Consider the following 25,154-nt stretch of genomic DNA (forward strand, 5'->3'; position numbering starts at 1 on the left):
TTCATAGATAATATTAAAAATAGGTTTGCTGGCATACAATTCTGAAATATACTTCGAATTATTATTTCAGTGTCCTGATCTGCAATACCGTGAATGTGATAACCTGGGCCCTCATTTTCTGGTAGGCTATTGATTAAGAAATGAAGCTGGTGACTGTCGTCCATATTTAATGCTGCCAGGAGCATGGAAAACAACGAGTTCAGGATCGACTTCGCCGATTTTTCAGGCTGGTAAAGAATTTTCTCATTAAAATGTTGACCGCATGGTGGGTTAGTGCATATTTCTAGTGACGCCATCGGCGTTTTTTTTGTCAGTTACGTGTTATTGGCCAATTACCCATGGAAATATCACTGCAGATGAATCTAAAAATATTTGTACTCTGCTTTGAAGACATGCGGTCCTAATGACCTCTTCGGTTACGATCCATGTCTAATGTATCCAGGCCTAAGCTTCAATCGGCCCCAGTTACCCATGGCATTAAAAATCCGCTGAGATACATTCGCGAACGATCAAATATCGATCAAAATGTTGTTTTGTTCATTTAGTCTACCATTGACCATTGTCTAAACAAGGTCGTGGGGGCTCAAGGGGATCAAATCCCCCGAAAAATTTATGGTTGCCATCTTACTAAACCTCCCAAATACTTTTCAGGCTACGGCCTTTTACACCTCTAACCCTGAATGAAATTCCAAAGATTTTTTGTTATCAATGATATCAGTGAAGTCTAGCCCACCGAATCAAAGCCATCACGAATAAAACTTCCCATAATGAACCCGCGAAAACTCTTTGACCGTGCGTTGCCCAAGGCCAACACATGACAGCGTCCATGTACATATATGACGAAGGGAGTTCAGTCCTTTATCGAGTTAGCGATGGAAACAAAATCAGCTACTGTGAAGCGTGCATGTGGATTTTTGTTCCCAGGTTTTAAGCAAAATTGGCGTCAACGATCGCGTACTCAGAGTATCAGTAATTTAACCGACAGCAATCGACGAGCCATCGATATTTGGTAATCTATTGGATATAAATAGCTACCAGAATTCACCAGTCTTCGACCGGAAATCAAATTCTGCTGTTGTCATGAAAAGCAACCATAGGGACAAATTATAGAAAGGGCATCAAAAGCAGCTCGATGAACCTTGATGGAGATAAATTTCGACGATGCTTTCGATTGACTTAATTTTGGTTACTCGTATGTACTGTATCATAGATTCTGGTAGGGGTAGTTCAAGTATTACGTAAGCACTCCTCAGTGAGGGGGAGGGGGTAATGAGTTTGCTGACTAGTGGGAGGTTACAGAATTGCTTGCTTAGGACGGGAGGTCTTGTTTTTTTTAGTGAAGGAAAGAGTAGTAGTCAAGTGGAGTGTTCGGTTGGTTTTACGCGTAAAGATGAATTTTTCTACACTATACAGAACGCCTTGTTAGAAATTGGCTTCACGCGCACAAAATATAACTTCACCTAGTACTACTAAAGATCTTCTATTGTGTGCTTATTTCACAGTAGTCGTGTGACTTCAGTGGCGCAGCGAGGGGGGGGGGGGGGGGTTTGGGGGATAAACCCCCCCCCAGAGCTCAGAGAAATTTTTAAATTGTATTGATAATACTAATAGAATAGTGTAAGGTTTAATAAAATATCCCTCAGAAAGCCGAAAAACTCACCATTTTGAACCATTTATCTTAAAATTCCGAAATTTATCAATCTCGCACCTACTGCTTATCCTGTTGGGTATTCCATACCCCCTTACACCCCGGTGTTAGTTGCACCTAAACCCCCTCAGCCTTAATTCCTAGCTGCGCCCCTGTGTGACATTGCTTAAGAAGTACTTAGGAAATAAGCATTGCATGAAACAAGTGACTTTGTTCGCAGTCATATGCCCGCATGCAAAGTTATGTGTGCACCAAGTGTGATAATATTTTTTCGTGGCGAACTTCACCCTAGGCGTATGTATCTTCAGATATAGCACAAAATATACTGTTATTATTATACGATGCAAATATTAAAAATCGAAAAATGCCGGGGGATGCAAATAGGGGAGGGTTGATTATTTTTGCTCACATGTGGGGAAGGAGGAGTTGAAAATATGTGTGCTCACTTAATACTAGAACGCTCCCTTCAACCATCTCCGCACGCTCCGAGTCACTTGAATCACTCATTTGAATCGGGGATCACGCAACTAACAAAAGTTCAGCGATTAGCAGCTAGATTTGTTTCGGGAAATTTCAGAAGGAAGGCAAGCGTCACGGAGATGTTAAAAACGCTGGGCTGGAAATCTTTAGAGTCAAGGAGGAAGAAAGCACGCTTGAAGTGTATATTTAAAGCTTACCGTGGTGATCCTGCGTGGAGGGACCTAACAAAGCGGTTAAAAGGACCAAGTTATCTGGCGAGGAGGGATCATAATTATAAGAATCAGGCTCCAAGGCAGCTGACAAATAGATTAAATTTTCCTTCCTACTTCGGGGGATAGGGGATCGTTTGCCGGAGTTGAATGGCATGAATTGGAATCGTTTACCGGAGGAAATTGTTTAGAGGCCTTCCCAACTAACGCCACTATATTTATCAACAGGATAAATAAAATTGAATTTTGAGGGCTTTATAAACGTATATTTTTTGAATTTGATGTTTCTTGTCGTTTTCTTTTACTTTGTTCTTCGTATATTATTGTGTAAAAATGGATTTTGACGGCAATGTAAATGTAGACTTGTATTGTTTTTTGCTGATTTGGCGCTTTGTACATGGGGACATGTATTGTGTAAAAATGGTATTTTGAGGGCTTTTAAAATATTTTTGTACTTAGTATTTTGTTTTGTATTTTTGTTTATGTATATTTTTGTGTATGATGTAACCTATCAACCAAGCTGGTACTTTGCATTTCATATTTTTCTCTTAATGTACTTCCTGAATTTATGTTACCACCCGACTTCATGGTCGACTTTTAACAATTTATGTAATAATAATAAGGTACATACCAGCCTCCGTCAGCAGGCCATTCGCCTTGTAACTGTTCTCCGGCAGTCCCCTGGGAGTGCGGTGGTACGCGCCGCTGTCCCCGGCCAGGGTATCTGGAGGCCGAGGGCTGGAGAGGTCCACGGGGTGGTTGTCCGGGTAAGGGCCGGCGCCGGGCCGGCTCACGCCCAGTTGCTCCAGCCGGGGGCCTTCGTCGGCACCTCCGTCGCCATCTCCACGAGCAGACTCGCCGGCCGGGACGACCACGACCTCCCCCTCTTGCTCCTGGAAAGAAGGCGTTTACATTGCCATCATTATATATCTTGACCACCCGAAATAACTTTTTATCCGGATGCAAATTCAAAAATGTGTCAAGCAAATGTTCATTAGCCGTCACGGGGACATTAATCAGCATGACTGCCTTCCTTGTAGCTTTGTTATATAAGTCAACGATCCGAAGCTTGGGCCAAACAAAAATATCGATAGAATGCAAATTAAAAGAGCAATACGGGAGAAAGATTGATATCACTCTGGCTACCTGAGCACACAACCTTAAAGGAAGGCCATTAACATCGAGGCTTCAAAAGTACTGCTCAAAGAAAGCAATTACTTTCCACGACTTATCAAAGATCACCCCTCCCTCGACGAAAGATGTCCCCCTCCCGCGACACTCTTTAGGTGTCATATTACATATATTAAAAGAGAGTAGATCCCAAATGATATTCCAAAGTAGTTTTTGGAAGTATTTGTCGTGGGCGCTCACGGATTGCCCGTTGACCGAAAAAATACGTGACCATTGTCCATTGAAGGAGGTGGCCACTAAAAAAAGAGGTGACCATTTTGATAGGTTTCACTCTAATTTGCTGGTGAGCGTGAATTTTCGCGGAAAACTTTACTAATCATACAAGTCTGTCCTCTTCTCACACAGAATATTCTTCTTCTGCTCGGAACACGGCCAATTGCGTTTTATCCTATCCATTAGTTCTATTTTCTTCCTACCCGTAAGTATTGAGAAGGCCAACTACTAGTTCAAAACCGTTTGAGGGTGCATAGGTCGACTTGGCACCTATTAACAATTAAGTAGCATTTAATAGAGCCAAAGCGATCGGAAATTTTCAACGCAATCGGAAGTTGGAAAAGGGTGGTTTCCTATTATTTTTTATTGCCTAAATCGAAAGATTATTACTCCTGGAGTACGTACTTCATGCTTTTAGATTTTTAAACGGCGATATCTATTTTTCGCGATTAGATAATAAGTGAAACATTTCAAGCGCGCGAAAACGCGACGGCTAAGTATGGATGCCGGGAAAACCCCGTGTGACGTCATTCTGGTTCCCGCTACCGAAGTGAGGTGACCTTAGGGTGAGGCTTTGAGCGCTGATTCGACGCAGCATGCTAGCAGGTAGCGCTTGGCTTAAATAAGGATTATTTATACCTTATCAAACGAAGAAAACTTTCCGACCATAGCCAGTTTTAATATGTGATTATTAAGACATGTTTCCCTGAGTTTTGTGCCTCATGCATGTATTGGTAATCTCAGACGATGTAAAACTCCTATCTACTCGTATAGAAACTAGGTCCCTGTGACGTCACGTGGAGTGGAATCGCATGAGCATCTGGCCTTTTTCAAATGAGGATAAAATTGACCATTGCCATTCATCTAAACCGGCATTTATAAAAACAAATAATATGTATATTATGTATACACGAATGGTGGGTAACGAATCGCAATCAATGCCTTTCGTTTTCTTTGATGAAGGAAACTACCCTATTGCCAACGAGGCCCGCAAAGGCCCGGCTTGGTGCGCCGCGCCGGAAGCAACTCCTCCTCTGCCCCAGCCTAGAGGGTCGGGTTCCAATTCTTCCACAATGAGTTTTCTACCACCCATGGCGAGGGTACGTGTTTATGACCGACAATTATATGAACGACAATTATATGAAGTGACCATTGAACAGTTAAAAAATTTTTTGGAAAATAAAGGCTAAATAATGACAACTTCCTCTGAAATCTATTAACTAATGGGTCGTACTGGTGAGAAATACCGGGCGTTTAAAAATAAAATGCGGGATTTCGACGCCCTGTAATAATTATTACGCTTGATTTACAACTACAAATGGTACATCAAATGAAGAAGCAGTTCAGAACTGTTCTGTTCTCCGGCAACAATGCGATGTGCGAGCAGTGTTACTGCCGCCATCCGTTAGAAGGCGCTAGTAGCTAATGTGACGACTGGTGAACAGAAAACTATTTGTCTTTTACAGTTTGCAAATACTTAATCCGTAATTACTGCGCAATGCATGCTCTGGATTTAACCTGGATGTGGTCATCCATGTGGTAATAACATCCGTGTCTCCACTACCAGCTAACACTTCCGAATTAAGAAACAGGATTGAAGCAGCTGCTGCAATAATTACTCGAGGGACACTTATCAACGTTTGGGAAGAACTCTCAAATCACCTTGACGTGTGCGGTGTGACTATTGGTGCTTACATTGAATGCATACATAGGCTTTTATGTGGAACTATTTGAGTTGCTCTTTCATTTGGTGTATTTTTTAAAATTTATTTATTTTCATACCACCGAAAACAGCTCGTGTTGGCCTTTACATCGGGGCTTTTTAACAAATACACGTTTACGAACAACCATGACCTGGATAGCGGAAACCTACCTAGGCGGGACTCGAACCCGCGACCTCCTGTTTGGCAGGCGAGGAGTTTACCCCGCCCCTACCGAGGATTTTAGCTCTAAGTTTAATATAATTAATATTTGAAAACGTTAAATCCCGCTATTCATTTCGAAACACCCGGTAGTTCCTATTATTTTCTTTATAAGAATATGTCAGACAACGCAGATTTTTTAAGGCAACGCATACTCCGATCTCTGCGGAGTAACTTGGGCTGAACGTGTGCGTCGCATATTGCCATCCCGTCGCGGGCGATCACTTGGCCAGCTGCAAGGAATAATTTTTTCAACCGTTTGCATGCGCTCTGCTAGACGTCATGTCTTGGGATTTGTCTCGGCCTTTCGATGACGTCATGGAAAATGACGAGTGCGGGAACAAATGAGCTTTGTAGCAAATGACGATCGGCGTTTCGGGCTTCGAAGACGGCTCCCAATTCTTCTCACGGTCCTGTTCACAAGGGGAGACTACTCACTTCACATTAGGATTCGGCACTTCTCCCTGCCACTGCCGTCAGCAAAATTTTGTACAATAATGTAAAAATTCCTTTGCCAAATATTTGGGTTGAAATGGACTGGTATCAGGATTTTTCGAATACGCTGAGGTTTTCCAAATGTGGCTGTCTTGTATTAGAATTTAAACATATGCGAACTTCTTGTAAGTTGAATTATTGCAAGTTACAAGCCCGAAGGCTGTATACTGTTCATTGGAAACTGTTTCTGGCATGTGGTTTGTAGAAAGCCATGGCATAGTTGTAAAAAATTAGGTGGGGCCCTGGACCCAAAGGTTATATGAGAGTGTTCACAGGTTATACCTAGATTTGAACATGGGATTCCTCAATTTGTAGCTTAGCTCTATTTCCACTCGACCTCCACCATCTCATATTTAATGTCGAGATAAATTTTATATGCCACAGCAAAGTGATTAAAATTTGAAAATAGAGAAATAACTTTGTACGTTCCACATTGAATGGGAAGAACATTGGAAATGCAATGGGTGTATATCAATCAATGAGACCCAGATCGGCGACAAATAGTAAATTTTTTTCGGGGGCTTGCTTATCTGTTTCTATTTATGATGATATGGTTCCTCAATGAATGATCTACATCAATATTTCACATTTAACACCATGAATCACTTGCGAAGACTTGTTAGTATGATGTGGTATTTGAAGGAGACGATCGACAGCAGCGGTCAATTTAGCCATGAGCAGGGCCGGATTTAGATGAAAAGAGGTCTTAGGCTCTTCCACTCATGAGGCCCTTTCACCACCCATTTTCAAGTTTGTAAATTACACAATAGATAAGAAAATACATTTTTAAATGTGTTTATTAGTCATACACGTAGGATTCCTCCTTGTTTTCTGTGCATTGTTTTTGTGTAAAATGTTTTTAGAATATTGTAATTTTAACGTTTGGACAATTAATGACTAACAGTTTGAGTTACTGAAGCAGGCGATATGTAGTGGAATGACAAACTGATTAATGAATAAGAGAGATGGCAATTTTCTACAATAATTATTTAACAAAGCACGACACGTTTCGACCGTCAGGTCATTTTCAAGTACAATATTGTATTTGCAATATAGTACTTGATTTCATTTCATTGTATAACAATATAGTAATTGAGAATAACGTTTGGCACGCGTCGTGCTTTGCTACATAAGTTTGTGGAAATTACCATCTCTCTTATTCATTAACTAACAATTTGAATGTAGGCCCCTCTTTATCTTGAGTCCCTAGGCTGAAGCCTAGTTAGCTTATGGGCAAATCCGGCCCTGGCCAGGAGGGAATGTTATGTAAGAAAAGGTAAAGCGAAAAACGGCGTCGGTAGACCTCTATTAGCGAAAGGAACCAATCACCACCGATTTGCGTCCTCTTCGAAGGACGGAGTGTTGTACAGAAATCCAGAAAGCACAAGAGCAGGGAGAAAAATCTGATTTGATTTGACAGGAAGCCAATACTCTATCCACCAAAACAACCTGATTCCTATGAATAATGAATTTAATTAAACGTTTTCGCACATTTTCCACTTTTATTGCGAATATTAACCAAGCGTTTTGATAAATCATCATCATCATCAGGTAGATTAGATACTAAGTGAAGGACTATCCTGCGTAGACGTCTCCCTTACTTCAAATTATTCTTTGAACGGATATGATGAAGCTGACAGCCCTTGAGTAACATTGAAATTTAATATTAGTGGAACTAGCAAATGGTTTTAATCTCATTTTTTTGGTACTGCACAACTTCCTCTCTTCCTCATCGCACTTAGCGTGCACAATGCTAGAAATGGGAGACAAGTGGTTGGCAGGTGAAAGGTAAGCGGAAGCAGGTCATTTCATCTTCCGCTGTTGTGGAGAGCGCTTATTCTTGGTGCTTTTACAAATTTCGCCGTTACGATTTAAGTTTGGACTCCTCGCCATCGAGATAGCTTCCCACGCTAGACTTGACTCTGATAACGGAATAAACGGAATTCCGACAGAATGGGACTTAGTATTTCCAGAAAGAAAGCTTGCTCAAAAGCTTTAGGCCTCTTGGGTTTTATTTCGTACTTCTCAGAAAATGCAAAGATGTTGATATTTAAATTGCCTTTGTTTGAGCTGTTTATGAAAGTGGTTTTCACCGGGCAGGTGCTAGCGATGCCAAGAAAAAGAACAATTATATCGTTATTCGCCGGCCTCAGTGGCAGCGGGGTAACGTTCTCGCCTGCCAAACAAGAGGTCGCGGTTTCGAGTCTCGCCAGGGTAGGTATCCCCGGTCCAGGGCATGGTTGTTTGTGTACGTTTACTTGTTACATTTGTTTAACACCCCGGTGTAAAATGACCAGTAAGAGCTGTATCCGGTGGTTTGAGAATAAAATAAATAAAAATAAATAAATTATATTGCTATTGATGAATGCACTAGTGGAAATTATCAGCAAAATTATCATTTACGACGCGCAGTATGAGGGAAAATATATTTTTTAGGGTGAAAGGTTGGTTATATTGATGATAGTGCAATTGCTTACAAATGAATTAATGCTAGTTAATTATAGCGAAGGGAAATGAGCGAGAACTCATGCGTAATTTATGTTAGGCATTTGAACAAGCTTTGAAATAGGTGTAGAAAAATTGTTCTATGAGCATTTTTTTCATTTTGTCTTCCAAATTTAGTAAACCAAAAAAGGGATTAATAAAAAAATCATTGCGTTGTCAGAGACTTTAACCATTATAATTATCGGATATTGCTATTATAATTCGTTTATTCGTTAAAACTTCGACGACGGACGACTCGCGGAATCGAACTCTTACAATCGAGAATGGTTGCTGTAATACACATGGCTGTTTCATGTTGTCATATTTATTATTGTAGTATTTTTATGATCGAAATGTTTTGTAAAACTCAAATTATTTCCTATCGTCCCAATTTTCCTCTTTTTAGTGATAGGCTATTCAATATTGCAGGGATACTTGAAATCGGTATTGAATGATAATACTATATCATCATCAGTTCGTTTGAGTCAAAAGTTGACTCAAAGCCACTCAATCTTCTATATTATTTCTACTGTATAGATACCTTTTTCTCAACTTAAACGCAACCAATCTCTACAAATAAGGTACCAAAATTCACAAAATTTATCAGAGAATATGCGACGACATATCTTACTTCCTAAATATTGCTATTGTTTCCTAAAATTAGTTTTTAAATAATAAAAAAAAACCGGTAAATATTCCTGACGTTAACGGTGCACAAAGTGATACATTTGTTCATTTTCAACAATATCTCACATTCTTTAAATAACTTTTATCAAAATGCGGCTGTTTCCACATTCAAGTCTCCTGTTGATACGTAAGTATGAGTCATCATGTGCGTTTAACAGAGGATAGTGTAATTACTTCCAATGTTGTGTTAAAAGAGGTCCTCTGACCTCAATTTGTATATGAGAATTCCAATTAAATTTGTACATAAGACCCTGCCTTTTTTTCTACATTTTAAAATTAGAAACGCGCCTATCCCTCTGTGGACCTGCATTGAAAAGAGCGGGGGAAGCCCGCTGGGAGCGGGCGCAGCACGCTCGTACCACTAATTTCCATCCACCATAAAATGATGAACATTCCTTCCATTTAATCAACATGCATTATTCCACCCTGAAATTTTATAACTATCGATATTATATTGATTGATTTTGATTGATATTTGTAATGTAACGTATATTCGGTTACTTTTGTTATATTTAGAAAACTTGTGTTGGGACTGAAATGTATTCATTGTTGTTTTCAGAAATAATCTATCCATATTTCACTGCACGATATCTTAATCTCCTTCTTTCTCTTCATGGAGTCTATTAATTAAATAAATTTCTTTCTAAATATAGCCAAAATATAAAGCAATTAGCCACTCAAACGAGGTGAGAGAAACATTTTTTTGTGTGTTCTTATTATACTTTTTCTTGGATAATAGCATACAACTCCCATTGACCACACTCCCAACTGTGCGTTTCGCTAGTGGAATCATTTACCCTGATCCAAAATTGCAAATGCATACCTGAATGGTCCTTCTCGATCAGCGGTAGAGAATACCTCCAAGTTACGCGAAGTTAAATAATTTATGAAATATAAAAATAACACGAATGAATTCTATGGGTGTTGGACAACTATATTTTGACTGGAAATGAGAATGGGTGTTCTGAGTAGCGCTCATGGTGATTTAACTGAAGCATCGTGTGATATTGGAAACTCTCCACGCCCCTTTTCGTGTAAGGGTTAAAAAAATCAAGAGTTTTGCCACATATAATTAAGAAGTGGGCTACCAGTCAAAAAACGATAAAATGAATGAAATAATAAAGACCTTTTTATTTCATCCGAATCGGTTAATATTTGCCGAATATTTTTGATGGAGCTCATTACACAATATTGTACCACAAACAATATTTCCCACTTACAAACGTTGGTTTCACCCTTAATAAACTATGTTATTAATTTGAAAAACAGGGCTATTCATTTAAAACTATCGAGAGTCTCAGCTCGACTTCCGTTGTCTGTTATATCCAGGTCTCTTAAGGAACGATTGCAGCTCCCTAATTGGGTGGATATCACTTGAATAAACCAAAAGAATGACTCTTAAGGAGGGGTATCTTTCTTTAAAGACCCGTATTACGACGCCACATGGCATAATGATCACAAAATTAAGTAAAAAGATCAGAAAGCGAAGTCCATGAATCCTTTTCTCTCATGAACTATAAATGATCATAGAAGAATCCACCTTGATTTTTTACCACGTATTTCTCTGACTGCGTCGCTTTTCCTAATGATTTTGCTAATAATATGCCCAGCATACAAAGGTCGATGGGCTACAAAGAAAATTTGGCAAGCTCATAGGTGCGAAACGTATGTAGCTCTGAGATCTAGCATTTTTTGGAGAGGTGTGAATAGTGTAAGCTTGGTGAGAACTAACCTTTGCGATGTATGTATGAATTTGCACGTTTTGACAGAATCACTAATAACGTATAGGTTATCGCTCGTTGGATGAAAACATCACCCTCTGAACACCAAAATGTGGCTAGAAGTTCTGAAGAATGTATCCGCGGGGCATGGATGGACGATAATTCCTATATCTGTGGTTTCTTCCGCGTCGCATCGTTTAATTTCTTATGGGCGACGCGTCGGAATTGTAGTAAATGATCAGTCGAAGCCTGCGAGAGAGTTCGACGGAATATTCTCGAAAAGAAGTTGAACGACGTGGTGGACTAGTTGGGAATCGGAAATATCTATGAAATGGCTTAAACGTTACTACATACGTAGACGTAGAAATTTATCGCCTGTATGAGTAAAGAGTAAAATTAAAAGATAGGAGAACAGAGAGATTGAATATGTCGTTCTTTCGTATGAATATCAGGGATAGTAATAGATGTGCCATTAACGTAATTAATAGCTGCACTCGTTAGCTCGACCAAATGCATACATTTTTTCCCTTTCTTCCGTTTTGATTTGTTGATTCTTGTTTTACTTTTTGGCATCCAACTAGTTTTATGGAGCTAAATGGATATTTACCCATTGAATAATTTTGTATTATTTTGCGTGTTTGCTGTCAACTTGCATGGAGCCGCGCACGATCAGTGAGAGCTCACACCGTCTGCTGGCATATGCATGTGTTATTGGCTTTCTCTTCGATGACGTAACGCATAGCATACTGCATGCTGATACAGACTCACCCCCTGCCAAACGCCCTTGAGGTGGTTCGCAGGGTAATATGCAGATGTAGATGTAAAATAAAAAAAGCTGCACTACCGGAGTGCATACAGAAGTGATAACTTGAAATAACGTGGGCATTTTTGAATGTAAGGAAAAAAAATTCTCCACGTGTTTCCTTTTTTTATATTTCTACACTATATAATAGTAAAAACTTCACATTTATAAATTAATTTTATGGCACAACATTCGAATAAGCTACTCAAATTGAACGTATTAAAAGAAATTGAGTTATGTTGTACTAATCTTCACTATTCTTGTATCGAGTACACTCTCCTGCACGAGTTTGGACTGGTGACGGTGATGCGAGTCCAATGGTTTGTACCCCTCCACAAGTACTGTATATATTGCGAGTATACTGTGTATATACAGAATATACATAATTATACATATATATGTAGTAGCGGTGACGGTGTCGGTGACGCGAGTCCAATGTCTTTTACCCATCTACAAAAGTGCTCAACGCGACATAAGAAGTTTTCACTTCAAAAATTATCTGGTCACGTTGCTTACTCACTCTCACACAGAGATTCAATCCAAAGGAATCTGGCATGGCAAGCCAATCTCACTCCGTATTTCGCCACGGGAATGTGAATTTCGCGCATTCATAGTAGGGGGGCAGTTCCTTTTCCTGGACCATCTTGCATATCGAGGATTTTGTTTTGGGGTGTCCGAATGCTTCACTTTGGTTTTTGAACGTGGGACCTTTAGATCAGCAGCCTAGCGCCCTACCCACTAGGCCACCACTCTCCCCGCTCACCTCGTGCCGCCATGAGCATGTTTTTGCCTTGAAGGCAGAGTCGCTTCTTCCCAATAGGGTGGTTTCCTACTATTTTTTTATTTCCTAAATCGAATGATTATTACTCATGGAGTAAGCATTTCACGCTTTTAGATTTTTTAATGACGATATTTATTTTTCGCGATTAAAGGAAAAGTGAAAATTTTCAAGCGCGCGAAATCGCGACGGCCAAGTATGAATGCTGGAAAAACCCCGTGTGACGTCGTTCTGGTTCCCGCTGCCGCAAGTGAGTTGACCTTGGGGCGAGGCTTTGAGCGCTGATACGACGCAGGATGCTAGCAGGTAGTAGAAAACCTGCTTGCTGGTAGCGCTTGGCTTAAATAAGGATTGGATCTGAACAGTGAGCTTCTAAGATGATTCTCTCCGAGTCACTCAAATACCTTATCAAACAAAGGAAACTTTCCGACCTTAGCCAGTTTTAATAGGTGATTATTAAGAGATGTTTCCCTGAGCTCTGTGCCTCATGCATGCATTGGTAATCTCAGACGATGTAAAACTCCTATCTCCTCGTATAGAAACTAGGTCCCTATGACGTCACTCGCATGGGCGCCAATCTGGCCTTGTTCAAATGAGGCTAAAATTGACCATTAACATTTGTCTAAACTGTGATTTCTAAAATCAAATTATTTCTATATTATGAATACTCTAATGTTGGGTAACGAATCGCAATCAATGCCTTTCGTTTTCCTTGATGAAGGAAACTACCCTATTAAAGAGTAATTGCATGACAGAGACGAATAGAGGAATGCGGTAGATGGATTTATCCTACGACCCTCGTATATAGATGTAGTTGATAAATAAAATTTAGTGGAAAAGTGCTACGTTCTTTTATATATTTAAATATGTCTAACTTCCACCAACTGAAGCCTGAATCTGTTGAACTTATTCGGTTGTTGAAATATTCCCTCCTGCCCGTGAATGAGCGGAGGGCGACGAGAAAAGCCGAATTCTCACAAGCCGAGTCATTTGAAATGGACTATAGGTGAGTTATCGAGCTCTCTCTGATGGAGTTTCTTTCAAGATGTATGGTGGGGTACCGCTAGCTGGTCGTGGATTGTTTTTGAGTCGCGAAGTTCTCACGGCTGTGGCGCGCCCTTAATGAGGACTCCTCACCCCCCGACGCACGCCACGTGGCTTCGGTCTCTGTTCACATCAGGTGCGTGTCCTATTATTGCACTGCCTGCAGCAGTAGAACGTCAGGTACATTAGTTTTCCACATTGTGTTAAGGCTTTTTTACACGGTACATGGAATTGCGCAATCTGACGTACGTGCGAAGGCGCAATCAAAATTGCGTCGTGTAAAGCGGTGAATTGCTAGAACACATGCGAGAATGCGTGGATGCGAGACGGCCAAATAGCCCCTGTTCTATTTTCGTTCATGCATTCGCGCAATTCCACGCCATTTTAGAAATAAATGCAGCTCTAACCTGCGCAATTCCGTGCCCCGTGTAAAACGGCCTTTAGACGTGTGTTTGGGATTGTTGTTCGCAAACGGAGCAACTCAGCATTTGCAATCGTACAAGCATTACGATCATTGGTTTGGTTAACTCCAGTCTCCCATTCTCCCTATCTCATGCCAATCCCTCTCCTCCTGTAAGATTCTATGACTCCGTATCCTGTTATTGGCCCTGATACTTGTCTCTTGATCTTCTTTGGGGGACCTAGCACCTCTCCATATTCTCCCCTCATAATTATAGTGTCTCATTATATGGTCAACTCACTTAGCCCCTCCTCGGCTTCGGCAGTCTAAAGCGCCCTTTCTTCTCCTGTTCCACTGTGTACGCCCTCGTTCCTCACTGGATCTATCCAATATACCAGAGCATTCTCCTCCAAAGCCAGGCCTCCAAGCGGTACGGCCCATAGAAAGTTTGAGGCATACCCCTGAGGGGTTAAGACTCAGAATAGGTCTGTTTGCTCGTTTTATACACATTCATCGGATCATATATGAACGGCCAAATGGGTGACCGACAGTAATTAAGGGTACATTTACCGGATAGAGTATTTGAAGGAGATTACCAATAATTACGGTATTTTTTGCCGAAAGGGAATGGTAAGACAGGGAAGGTAGACAGAAACCTCGGACATTTGCATGTGGGAGTCCAATTGCATGCTGCATGCTGGTGATTGATCACCCCCCTGCCAAAAACCCTAGAGGTGGCTCGCAGGGTATTATGTAGATGTAGATTGTCTGCTCTTCACGAAAGGGTTACATGGAAACGGGTTAATATTCCTTTTCAATGACAGAATTCGGCATTTTTAATGCCCTTCACTAAGCGCCTTACAACTGGTTAGGATTTCCGTCGAAAATACTATCACTCCCGCCGAGATCGGAACTGGTAATCTGAATGGGATGTTACGGAAACCAATGTCCCATTGCAATGTAGAATCGTACTGCAAGTGAGTTGCGATATATTTTCTCGCTTAAGCACTGCCCAAATTGTGGAATATCCAATTTTATTCTTGAAAAGGCGCAATCACGAGATCATTTTCCACTAATCAATTTCAATGGAACTAATTGTGCCCTAGTAACGATTACCTTGACTTTAATTAGCGCTCAATAAATGAATATGTTCCGTGGATGGAAAGAAGACCCCGGTCGGAATAAGTTTTTTAAGCTCATCATTTCACACGCCAATCAAAAATGGAGAATTGCGAAAGGTGCTTCTCATTTGAAACGTTGATGAGGGTGTCGGAGCTGCGAAGAAAGTGAGGAAAAAGTATGTCTCGTAGCGGCCATAGTTTTTCGACGGGAGGAGCGACAGCAATCAGAAAATTTCAGCGCTAGTTTTTAGAAAAAGGGGTAAGATCTACTTTTACTGCCGACAACTCGAGGATTAAATGACGGATCTGCACTTGGAAAAATGCTAGCTACCTAGGAGATAAGGTTGTCAGGTAAATGGAGTACTCTATTCCCAATTCGAAGGCCAGGGTCAATATTCTAAAGGAGTTCGAGATTTTTATTAGAAGCCCAATCCTTGCGAGGGGTTTCGCCTTCTTCATGTTCCGCACTTCGTCCGGCCGATGGGACATAGCGGACAAGTTGTCCCCTTGGGCCTTGCGTTGGCACACTACTCTGGCCCAGGGGATGAGGGGGCCGGATTGTGCCATCATCTGGGCCAGGTAAAATAAATAACAAGACATATCAAGTCAGACGTCAGGTATCTCTCCACTTCATCATTTTATAACCACCATTCGTCATTGAGGAGAAAAATAACATCCCTTTTCTAGATTAGTAGAATGAAAACATGTAGAAGTTAATGGTGAATACATCGTGCAGCCTGAACTAAAAAGAAGTTAATACTCAGTGGCGAAAAGCTGACGTGAGCCAAGGGTATTTTCAGCGACACCCCTTTCTGTCGAGCTGCATGCTAACCAAATTAAGGCATTAAGGCTAGGTTTTCGGTGGCGTAATGACTCTTTCCTGACTCCGACAAGTGAAATTTATAGCGATTATCTGTTTACGGTTTTCATGCTTCAACTCGTGTTATTCAGGCTAGGAACGATAAAAATTATTTCAGGAATAAATGAGTTAAATTTAAGCTATAGATTTATCATTATAATCATTGAATACTGGGTATGGAATGTGCGTATGGGGCTATATTCTCATTCATGCCGAAGGGTTTTATAACGTTAAACATGGTAGATCCTAATGTTTGAGCTGTGTGACTGGATAAGGCTTGCTGGCGAGCTTGTAAGATTTTGTTTTACTGCATCAGATTTCATCGTAGAAAATGGAAAAAGCGCCCATCAAAGATCAAATTTAGACTGCAAGTAATATTTTTTTGGATTTGTATTTCCATCAAAAAGGAATAAGCCTAAAGAAATAAGCATAATAAGGTTGAATATTCGACTACGGAATTAGACATCCGAATTTAGCGTATTGAAACTAGTTATGCACAGAAATCACCAAGTATCACCTTAATATGCTCTAATTTACGACTGTAAGTTATTTTGAATCCATAATGGTTCATAAATTCGGGTGTGAAGGACGTATGGACCAATAACTCTTACATAGGCTTAAATGAAGGGAATCAATTTTATTTCCTTTTAATATAAATTTTCCGAGAAAATAGAATTTTATTCCTATAACAGTTTCGATTTGCTCTATCATAGATGGAAAATGGGACATTCTAGCCCCATCCTCCTAATCCATTAGTTCCTTAGTCCCTATTTCGCCCAATAAAGTCAAATTATTAGTATCATCACCAAGCAGCGATAAATCGCCACGACCTGAACACTAGCATCGAGGTTTGAGGTCACGTGTTCATTGTTTTTAAGATGCTGAAATCGCATCGTACCTTGACAGGAACTGCTGTTATTTTTCAAAAACGGCTCTAATTTTCGCACTAAACTTCAGCATGGAGTTACTCTATTCCATGTTCCCACGGGCACGACGCAATACTCCAATGTCACTCTTGTCGCGGGGGCGTTCTCTGCAATCTCCTTCAAGGACCGCCCACTCTCTCCTCCAACCCACACCACCACGTCCGCCCGCCAGCACTGTGTTTCCCGCGCTCGACACCAGTCCGTCGGCCCTACCACGACCCTCATCCTCCCCAGGCATCGTCATCTGGAGTAACTGTTTTGCCAGCTTATTATCTTTCTTTTATGGATTTATTTTTCCCGCTCCCTTTAAATATTAATGATTATTTTCGTTCCCATGGTCTGTGCGAGCGGCAACGGTTGCACCTTCACAGCCTTTGTCCATTGTTCTTGAGCGGCGTCGGTGAAAACGGCGGGCGGATGGCAGGGGTTTAGCGACTTCCCTCGTCCCTAGGCTCGTTCCCGACGAGACTCGCGCCCAGGCTGGAGTATTGTTGGAGCTGCACTGCTCAAGGCTCGAGCCGAGTCACTCCCCACTTTCCCGCAATCTCCCTTTGGGAACATTTTATTATTTATTGTAGGTTCTGAATTTTCGAGCTGAAATGCATAATTGATTATTGAACTTGAGTTTTACCGGCTTATATATACACGTTATGGGTGAGCAATTACAAAAACAAATAATTACAATTTTCCTTGATATTAAGAAGATTCAGGTTGGCCAACGGCATTTTATTAGTTACCCAGATTTTTTTACTTAACGGCCATTGTAAAATTATCGTGTGATTCAGGCCGTAGTTAATTTGGAATTTTCATAACACAGTCGCGAAGTCTATTATCTACTCATCTACTTTCATTTTTGAGAATCATTAAAGTTTTTAGCATTTTCGCTCATTGAAAATTTTGGACTTTAATGTGTTTTACCTACCCTCATCTCCCACATTTGGTTTGAAATTTCCGGTGGACAACCCCTAAGGATGATTTTCACTTATCTCTCGTTGAAAGGAGCTAAAAGTTGTTATTATTTACAATTACTTTGAGGCAGTTTTATGAGGGCAATACGCTTAGGCTGGTATTTAAACAGAAAAAATGGGTGGAAAGGAAACAATATACAATTACTAAAGCGAAAATAACACTACCCAAGAAACTTGACCATTGTGGAATGTATCTTCGTGAAAAAACTAATTGGTACTAGTCATTTCCATGTAAATCATTTAATCTGATAAAGTTAATTTAATCTAATAGTAAAGAAGCGCTACTAATACAATTATGCCATAAAATGAACACGGTTGCAGCAATCAGCTTATGTATCTACAAGGGGGTTAAGCACTCATTCCGCGAAGTGTGGTTTTATCGTCTGAGTAAGAAAAGAAAGAGGACCACCGCTACGTCACTCTCGTTCATGTCTTGTCACATGTTGAGTACGTCACATGTATTTTGGACTCAGCGTCTGAAGATGAAATATGCAAGCGTAAAAAATGTAAGAGAAAGCCGTGCACCAAGACAAAAACTGTTGCAAGTGAACTGAGAGTGTAACCCTTCCGTTGGAATGTCTGGGTAAGGGAGCGGTAGAATCTCAAGGCCTCTCACATGTCTGATTCGAATACTTGATCATATTCTGACCTACTCTAGACTAATTAACTGCCGTTCTAAATCCATACAAACCACTCATCAATTATGGTGTATAGTTATGCAATCATAGGATTGGTTTTTTGCATAACTTCAGTTTATCCTCTGCACAGTGAATTATTCTCGTCTTATTATTAAAAATGTTTCATTGGAATATTCACACTAACAACGATTCAGTTTTAATCACAATCTTATGCAATCTTAGAGGCCAAAGTGAACCTATTTCTCCACATCGTGTAATTCTGACTATTTGATCAGTTCCGTAATCCAAGTGACTACCTATATTCCGCTGTTATTTTCTCTATTACCTCTTCGATTCCGAAGGAAAAATCAAAATCTAATAAAATTCAAACATTAGTCAGTGAATGTTTTGCACAGATATCTAAATCAAGTAGCAAGAAAATTTTGTGGTAACACTTCCGACATTATCTAGGCACTTTTAATAGAGTATTTCTATTAAATATCATGGAAAATATATCGACACGCTGTTGGTAGAATTTAGTTTATCCGCTAAAACTTTTTGATTCCAGTTAAAGAGCAGCTACTTCAATAAATTTGTAAATCTATCAGATTTTACGTCCATTAAACATGTTTAATGTATTGCCATAAAATGGCGATTCATTTGGAAGGAAGCCCTAGGACAATATTTCAAAAAGCAAATTAGAATAGATTCATTTATTTTGTTGTTTCGCATTCCGTGGTCTACACGTCCTACTGGCTCCCTTTTGCTTCAAAGCCGATGCGCCTGAGTGTATCGCCTTTCTTTCTTTATGTTTTTTCTTGATGGCTTGATGATGAATTGCTTCATCTCTCTTCATTTCCATGCAAAATTCGTCGCATTTAAGTTAATCCATCTCTTTCTCAGCATACGCCTCAAGTTACAAAATTCACTTTTCATTTTTAAAAATTAATTTTAGCCATGCGTCATCACAATCAAACAATTAATTTCTAATTATTTGATTGCGATGATGGTTGGTTATTTTAATTTAACATTCGGAAAAGGTTCTCTTCCCAGTGGTAGGGATGCTCATGTGCCCCTAATCCGCTAGCGTGTGACAATAGCCTTCACTTACAACAAGAGGTGTCTTCAAAGGACTGAAGTCTCTTTACCAACGACGATGGACGTGGTGCCATATGCCCGACCGTTGAGATTATTTTCAAGTTTTACCTCATTGCTCCATTCCAAATGAGCAGTAAAATGAGCACTTTTCATCTGTTCTTTCTTTTCGAGATTGATAGTTTCTGGCGTATGTCAAGCAAGATTTCTTCATAATGAAACCGAGAAATTTGATTGAAAGTGATTTAACGTGATTTAATTTCATGCAACCAGGCTCTGCTGTAAAACTCATTATCAGGTCCTAATGGTTCTGATCAGCGAAGTAACCTCCCAATTGTAAAAATTTGCAAGTGAATAGAAAATTTTCATTCAAATCAGCTTTAAGCGTTTACCTTTTTGGAATATTTCTTTCTACTATGATATAATGATGCTTGACCCGTGGCTGAAGAGGATCAGGTATAAATTTTCTCGTCTATTTATCGTCTTCGTGTATTTACGAAATTGAGACGTGCTGAGATTGGCTTATGCAGCAATGGCAATCGGCAATGGTAGCAAATTCTAAATTAGTTAATTGTGTGACGTAGTTGACAAAAATTTTACTTTTATACAAGATTTTAAGGTAGTAAAATCAAAGAGGCACGATCTAGAAACATTGTTGACTTTGGACGAACTGTCCACGGAACGGAGAGGTGAGAATTTCGTATGCGCACGTTTAGTCATCGTTTCAAAGGAAGGGGATTAGATACTTTTACAAAGGCAGAACTAGTTATTGAAACGTCAGCTTCCGAAATTCTCACCCAACAACCAACCCGTGAAGATTTCATCCATTCCATGCTCCGGGAGGGCAACAAATTTCTTTTGTATACGACGGATCTGGGCGCATTGAAAATTGTATTTCCTGTATAAACGCGATAAGCGTAGGAAGATGACTACTCAATCGTTTCTTGAGAGAATATTTTCGATGGAAATTGCTAAATTGCTTACGTGAAGCTGAAGATTTTATTAATTGTTCACAGTTTAATCGACCCCACCCGGACACATTCAAAATGAATGCTAATTCACGCTAAGCGGCCACAACATTACCATCCTTTAAACTTTGACGGAGAGATATGCATTCAATTTGAAATGTTTATATTAAAACTATAATTTTAATGGAAACTAATTTCTTAGCATTACATCCTCAGAATAAAAGAGTTTTGACTTAAGGACCTCAAAATTATCGCCTCGAGTCATTTTTAAAAGCGAAATTCGTTCAAGCGGCTTACTATCACTGGATGCGCGAATATTCCGTTGAGGAAAAACGATAGGGCAGTTTCCTTCATCAAAGAAAACAAAAGGCATTGATTGCGATTCATTACCCACCATTAGTGTTTTCATAATATACTAATTATTTGGTTTTAGAAATCCCAGTTTAGACGAATGGCAATGGTCAATTTTTACCTCATTTGAAAAAGGCCAGATTGGCGCCCATGCGATGCCACTCCACGTGACGTCACAAGGACCTAGATGTTATACAAGTAGATAGGAGTTATACATCGTCTGAGATTACCAATGCATGCATGAGGCACAGAGGTCAGGGAAACATCTCTTAATAATCACACATTAAAATTACCTAAGGTCGGAAAGTTTCCTTCGTTTGATAGGAGAATAATAATCCTTATTTAAGCCAAGCGCTACCTGCTAGCAGGGTACTCTACGCTACCGCCATGCTCGGCAGCAAGCAGCCTGTATCGTAGCGGCGTTCATAGCCTCGCACCCAGGTGGCCTCACACAGCAGCAGCCAGACATCACACGGGCTTTTCCCAGCATTAATACTTAGCCGTCGCGTTTTCACGCGTTTGAAAGTATTTACTATGAATTTAATCGCGAAAAATATATATCGTCATTTAAAAATCTAAAAGCGTGAAATATGTACTCCAGGAGTAATAATCTTTCGATTTAGGCAATAAAAAATAAAAGGAAACCACCCTATTGGCATAATCATGTAAGCCAAGGCAAATGATTGTTCCTGGTGAAATATTCCGACCTAATTTTGGGAATTGATCAAAGAATGATTGTCGGCTATATTTATATGTGTGGGTGTTTATAAATACGAGATAAATAAACTTCGTCCCCATGCGATCGATAACCATGAAAAATATATAAAATTATTTTAAAAGCGAAGGTTTTTACTCTATTTTGTTGTATCTACTACTCAGGAAACTCAACGTCCCCCTCCTTTTCCTTGCGGTACATACGTCAAACTTTGTGCCCGGTTAGAATGCTAGAATATTCTCCTCCTTAAAAGTTCTTTTGACTCCAGGAATAGGGCTAGTTATTTTAAAATGGAATGGCTGAATAAATTTATTCATTTCCACACCTCCGAAAACAGCATTGTTCGGCCTTTACATCGTTTTTTTGTAACATTTAACAATTAGACGTTCACAAACATCCATGCCATGCATGGATATGGATAACTTACCCAGGCGGGATTCTAACCCGCGACCGTCGGTTTAGCAGGCGAGGACTTTACCTCGCCGCCACCGAGACTAGCTATAAAACAGTAAGATCGATTTTCTTATACGTATATATCCATTGGATAAAGAATGGCTGACAAATTCAACATTTTTACCGAGATTAACTTACAAACAGCTCCTTATTAATAATATCGACTAGTGATTCTGACTATGATGAATAATTCCGGAGCGCTCAGGCGGTAAACCCCTTAATCCAACCGAACGCTACTAATTAGTTCGGTATTAGCTATGAAAAACACTTCGCTACTTCCAAAATTCATTTAATAATTACTACCGGAGTCGGCTGTCACGCCATTAAGAAGTACATTAATTTTATACGCATAGAACATATATTTATGTACTTGATAATGGCGTGGCAATCGAAACCGGTAATAATTTCTAAATGAATTGTGGAGGTAACGCAGTGATTTTAATTGCTAACATGGACCCCTTCCAGCTTCATGTTTCCATTTGATTATTAGTCCGGATTCAACATACAATGGTCATGGTGAAAACGTTTGAGTGTAGGGGTTTATGGACCATTCCCACGGCCTTGACAACTGTGAAAAAGTCGCCCTGCTCGTATACCACCTATCAGCGATGGGCTTCACGCCCTCGGAAATCCCCATCTGACCCCTGGTTGCTGTCTACCCAAACAAAAACCCCTTCCTGGAATCCGCGTCATGGGCGCTTGCACAGGTATGTCTTGCGGAGGCCGACACCAAATGCGTTCGGGTGAGACCCTTAAGGTATGCACCCCTCCGATCCAATTTTCCTTAATCTCAATCTTTCATGGTTGTTGCCCACTGCCACTCAGCCTTGCGTCGAGTCACGGAGGTAGCAAGCAGATAGGGATCTGAAACTTGCTTCCTCATATTTACCACTCTTTAAACGGCACAGTTTTTTTTGGGCTTTAAAACGTGTTCCCTTATATTCACCTAGCCTTAAATGGCCGCATTTGAGAGATTTAAATTTCGTAACATCGAATCTTTGAAGCGAAACAAAGGCAATAAACGCAGAAGAGCATACGTCGTCATGATGATGGTCGCCGTTGGAGTGGTTTACGTGCTCCTCCTTGATTAAACCTTCAATTTCTTCGCAAAACTATGAATTCATGCTTTCAATACCTCAATAAAAACATTTAATTTTTATTCCGTTCCAACTGGGCAAGCTATCCCACTTTTAATGCAAAAGTATAGGGAAATTGAGAACAAATTATTGCGTGTAGGCATCTCCAGTAACGCTTGCGAGCACCCGGAAAAATAACGCAATTAACCCTCCAATCTAACGCAAAAAGTGCCAGCAGCCCCATCGCGCTCTTCTTGCTACTCAATGTTCATTTTATTTTAACATTACATATTTTGTTTAAATTATTACTGAAATTATATTTTGTAAAAATTCGTCAAATAATATATTAAATTCTTGAGTTGGTCCAGAATAAGACCCACATCTCCCTACTCTGAATGTGTGAGTTCACCAGGTAATGGCAGAGCCGGGGGTGAGCTCTACCCTCACCTTTGCTAATAAAACTTTCCGGTTGAATCATTAACTGATTATATCCATTGTAAGCTGGTTGAATAGGATTATTTGGTGCGTGCTACGGATGAACTTTACAAATTTAAAAAAGCCCGGAGGTCAGCATGCAGGATACAGTACAGTGAGCTTCGACCAGTTTCAAATTTCTAGAGCTCAACTGGAAGATGAGGCTAGATGATTCGTATATGAGACTTAGCAGGTTACTTTCTCACGTAAAAGTTAATTGAAATAGACGAGGAAAATTATCATATTGTTGCAAGTGTAATCCAAATTTGAGTGCGGTTTAAATTAAATATTTTCCTTATGATTGCCTGAATAATTATGTACTTGCTCAATTTTTTAACTGCATGGTCAAGAACATGAAAAAATAAATCACAGGAGAAGGTGAATTTGCATAAAGCTTACTGATGAGTGATAAAATTGCATGCCTTAAAATATCTGCAAAGTGTGTAAATTCTCGCCGATGGCTCTTTGAAAATCATTACGATTTTGCGGATTTGTGAGTCTTGTAAAACATTCATTGATTTAAATGCCTTAAAATCTCTTGATAGACATTTTTGTACCATTGTAAAACTTGCTCTTGTATATATACGGTCTGGTGCTTCATCATCATCCATTGTCATTTAAAATTGTATTCTTACCATTCTAGGGCCAAGATTTATTGAGACCGAAAATGACTTTTAACCTAAATTTATTCCTTTCTGAATAACGCTTTCTACCATGAATCATTTTCATTCCTTAATCACTTTCTCCAGAGTGCAGCGAGAGAAATGGTGTGAATCTTGCCCCTGACTCTTGCTCACCACTCAAAATATCTGGCAGTTTCACTTCAGAATTTCGCCGCGAGCAGATTCATTCTCAGCTTTTCCTCAACCCTTAGTGTGCCGGGAAGCGATATCACGCTCCTTCTGACTCTCGCGAAGAGTTTTAAGAGCGCGATATAATGCTCCTCCCACAAGTCAATATTCATTTCATTTTAACATGATATATTTTATTTAAATCATTACCGAACTCATATTTTGATAACAAAACGTCAAGTAATAAATTTAAAAGGTGAAACTACGTATGATAAAGTTTTCGTTAGGTATTTGAATATTAAACTTCACTTGGATTTGAAACATAATTATTTTCCCTTAACCAGGGGTCTCCAGTTTTCTAGGCCACGAGGGCCACATTCCAAGTTCCGAATCGCCCCGCGGGCCGGATAGCAAATTTGCCGATGACTAAAGTATTCAATACCAACGTCTACTGAAGAATCCGGTGGCGTATTTCTTATTTACGAACAGTTGAAGGCGACTTTGACGTGAAGTACAGCGCTGCAATGCTCCTAGCGGCGTCTCACGGAGTTAAACGAGCGAGAATCGCGCGCTACTTGAAACGATGGCGCATTATATTTATATATATTTGTTATATTGCGCAGAGTATTTTATTGTCATCCTGAAAAACAGTCATGCATATCACTT

General features: G+C 39.9%; 1 protein-coding gene across 1 annotated transcript in view; it reads right to left on the reverse strand.

The window, feature by feature from the left end:
• The window catches only part of LOC124171319 (recombining binding protein suppressor of hairless-like), a 129,750-nt gene that overhangs the window by 87,693 nt on the left and 16,903 nt on the right, over positions 1–25,154 (reverse strand). The window contains exon 2 of the mRNA XM_046550467.1: positions 2,969–3,230. Within this exon, the coding sequence (XP_046406423.1) occupies positions 2,969–3,230 (262 nt within the window). The remainder of the gene's footprint in view (positions 1–2,968; positions 3,231–25,154) is intronic.

This window comes from Ischnura elegans, chromosome X (genome assembly GCF_921293095.1).
Source record: "Ischnura elegans chromosome X, ioIscEleg1.1, whole genome shotgun sequence".
NCBI lineage: Eukaryota > Metazoa > Arthropoda > Insecta > Odonata > Coenagrionidae > Ischnura > Ischnura elegans.